This window comes from Xiphias gladius, unplaced genomic scaffold, assembly GCF_016859285.1.
Source record: "Xiphias gladius isolate SHS-SW01 ecotype Sanya breed wild unplaced genomic scaffold, ASM1685928v1 HiC_scaffold_1448, whole genome shotgun sequence".
Classification (NCBI taxonomy): domain Eukaryota; kingdom Metazoa; phylum Chordata; class Actinopteri; order Istiophoriformes; family Xiphiidae; genus Xiphias; species Xiphias gladius.
In genome coordinates this window covers 1-2,000 of record NW_024401775.1, presented here as the reverse complement: position 1 = coordinate 2,000, position 2,000 = coordinate 1, and the positions used below count along the sequence as shown (strand labels likewise).

At 44.1% G+C, this 2,000-nt stretch overlaps 1 protein-coding gene across 1 annotated transcript; it reads right to left on the bottom strand.

Moving 5' to 3' along the window:
- Positions 1 to 3: 3 nt before the first annotated feature.
- LOC120787358 (tRNA (cytosine(34)-C(5))-methyltransferase, mitochondrial-like) lies at positions 4 to 594 on the bottom strand (the record flags this gene model as incomplete). Its single annotated transcript, XM_040122967.1, has 2 exons — positions 4 to 394; positions 491 to 594. Coding segments are annotated over 2 exons (495 nt in total), but the record flags the coding sequence as incomplete, so codon positions are not given.
- Between the last annotated feature and the right edge of the window lie 1,406 nt (positions 595 to 2,000).

Genomic DNA, 2,000 nt, shown 5'->3' with positions numbered 1-2,000 from the left:
GAGGTAGTACTGCTTCAGCTGGCCAGGCCTGTGAGCCTGAGAGGGAAATCGCAGTGGATATGGGTGGATATAACACTGTAGTGAAGGACGGGGCAAACTGAGAAACAGCTCTGATGGAAGGTCCTGACTGAGCGCATGAGAGGTGCTGTCAGGTTGCGAATGGGAGTCATCAGGAGGGCACCTGGAGATGCAGTGAGGTGACAGAGAGTCTTTTCCTGTCTGGCATTTAGAATTGGACACTGGTGAAGCATCGGAAGGCAACGTGGAGACATCTGTTTGTGGCAGGAAACTGGAAAAGCCCTGTGACTGGAGAATCCGTGTGACATCTGCCACAGCTGTGAAGCGGTTAAGCATGACCCCATATTGCCAGGAGTGAGGGGCCAGGAGCACTGATCTGCAAGAAAAATAAAAAAAATCAATTCCAATGAAGGAAGGGAGTGCAAACGCTGTCTGTGTATGATCTGCAATAATTATTTCAGACAAAATTTACCTTGCAGATGCCCACAACTCTCTAAGTTCCTGACTGTACTGCTGGTCAAAGAGGTCCAGTACCGGTTGGCATAAAGATCTTTCTTTTTTGCGCCTTTTTGTTACCTGTCACAAACAGGTCGTAGGGAAGATGTTATAGAAAAGTACAGTAAATTATGGAGGCTTTTTTTTTCCCTTCCAGGATAATTTTACTAAGTCATCTGTGAAAACAAGCCATGAGAGGGAAGTGAAAAAAATTTATTTATTTATATTTCTTTTTAGTAAGAATTTCCTAATTGTTTGTTGTTGTAATACTCATTTTGACCACAAGAGGCCGAAGTGCACCACTACCCCAGTCTAGATAGGACTAAAACCATTCATGTTTTCTTCCAGGGGATTTTTAATTTCTCCATGCACTGTGAACACAAGGTACATATATTGTGTGTTAGCAAGTTATGTAATGTTACGGTCATGTCTTTCTTTAGGCTAGAAATAGTCAAAGTCAAAAAATAAAACAGGACTTGAACCCCGGTCTCTCAGGGCTAGTTTGAGTATTTCTGAAACTGCTGATCCGCCAGGATTTTACTCACAACTGTCTGTAAAGTTTTTACTTGGAATGGTGCCAAAAACAAAAATCATCTAGTGAGCGCCATTTCTGTGGACAGGAATACTTGATGCGAGATGTCAGAGAAGAATGGGTAGACTGGTTGGAGCCGACACATAACCACTCTTTACAACTGCGGTGAGCAGAAAAGCATCTCAGAAAGATCAACATGTTGAACCTTGAGGCGGATGGGCTACAGCAGCAGAAGACCACGTCAGGTTCCACTCCTGTCAGCCAAGAACAGAAATCTGAGGGTGCATTAGGCACTGGCTCACTAAAACTGGACAGCTGAAGTCTGGAAAAATGTAGCCTGGTCTGATGAATCTGGATTTTTGCTGAGGCAGATGGTAGGGCCAGAATTTGGCATCAGTAGCATGCATCCATGGACCCAGCCTGCCTTGTGTCAACAGTCCAGGCTGCTGGTGGTGGTGTAATGGTGTGGGGAATGTTTTCTTGGCACACTTTGAGCCCCTTAATACCAATCGATCGTCATTTTTAATGCAACAGCCTAACTGAGTATTGTTGCTGACCATGTGCATCTCTTTATAGCCACTATTTACCATCTACTAACGGCTACTTCCAGCATACTAATACACCATGTAACAAAGCAAAAGTCGTCTCAAACTGGTTTCACGAACATGACAATGAGTTCAGTGGACTTCAGGGTCCTCCCCAGTCACCAGATCTGAATCCAGTAGAAACCCTTTGGGATATGGCAGAACGGGAGATTGGCAACATGAATGTGCCGCTGACAAATCTGCAGATATTATGTGATGCAGTCCTGTCAATATTGACCAGAATCTCAAAGGAAAGTTTCCAACATCTTGTGGAATCCCCGCCATGAATAATTGAGTTTTGAGGGAAAAGGGAGGCCCTACCTGTTATTAGTATGGTGTTCCTAATAAAGTGCTCTGTGAGTGTACTTATC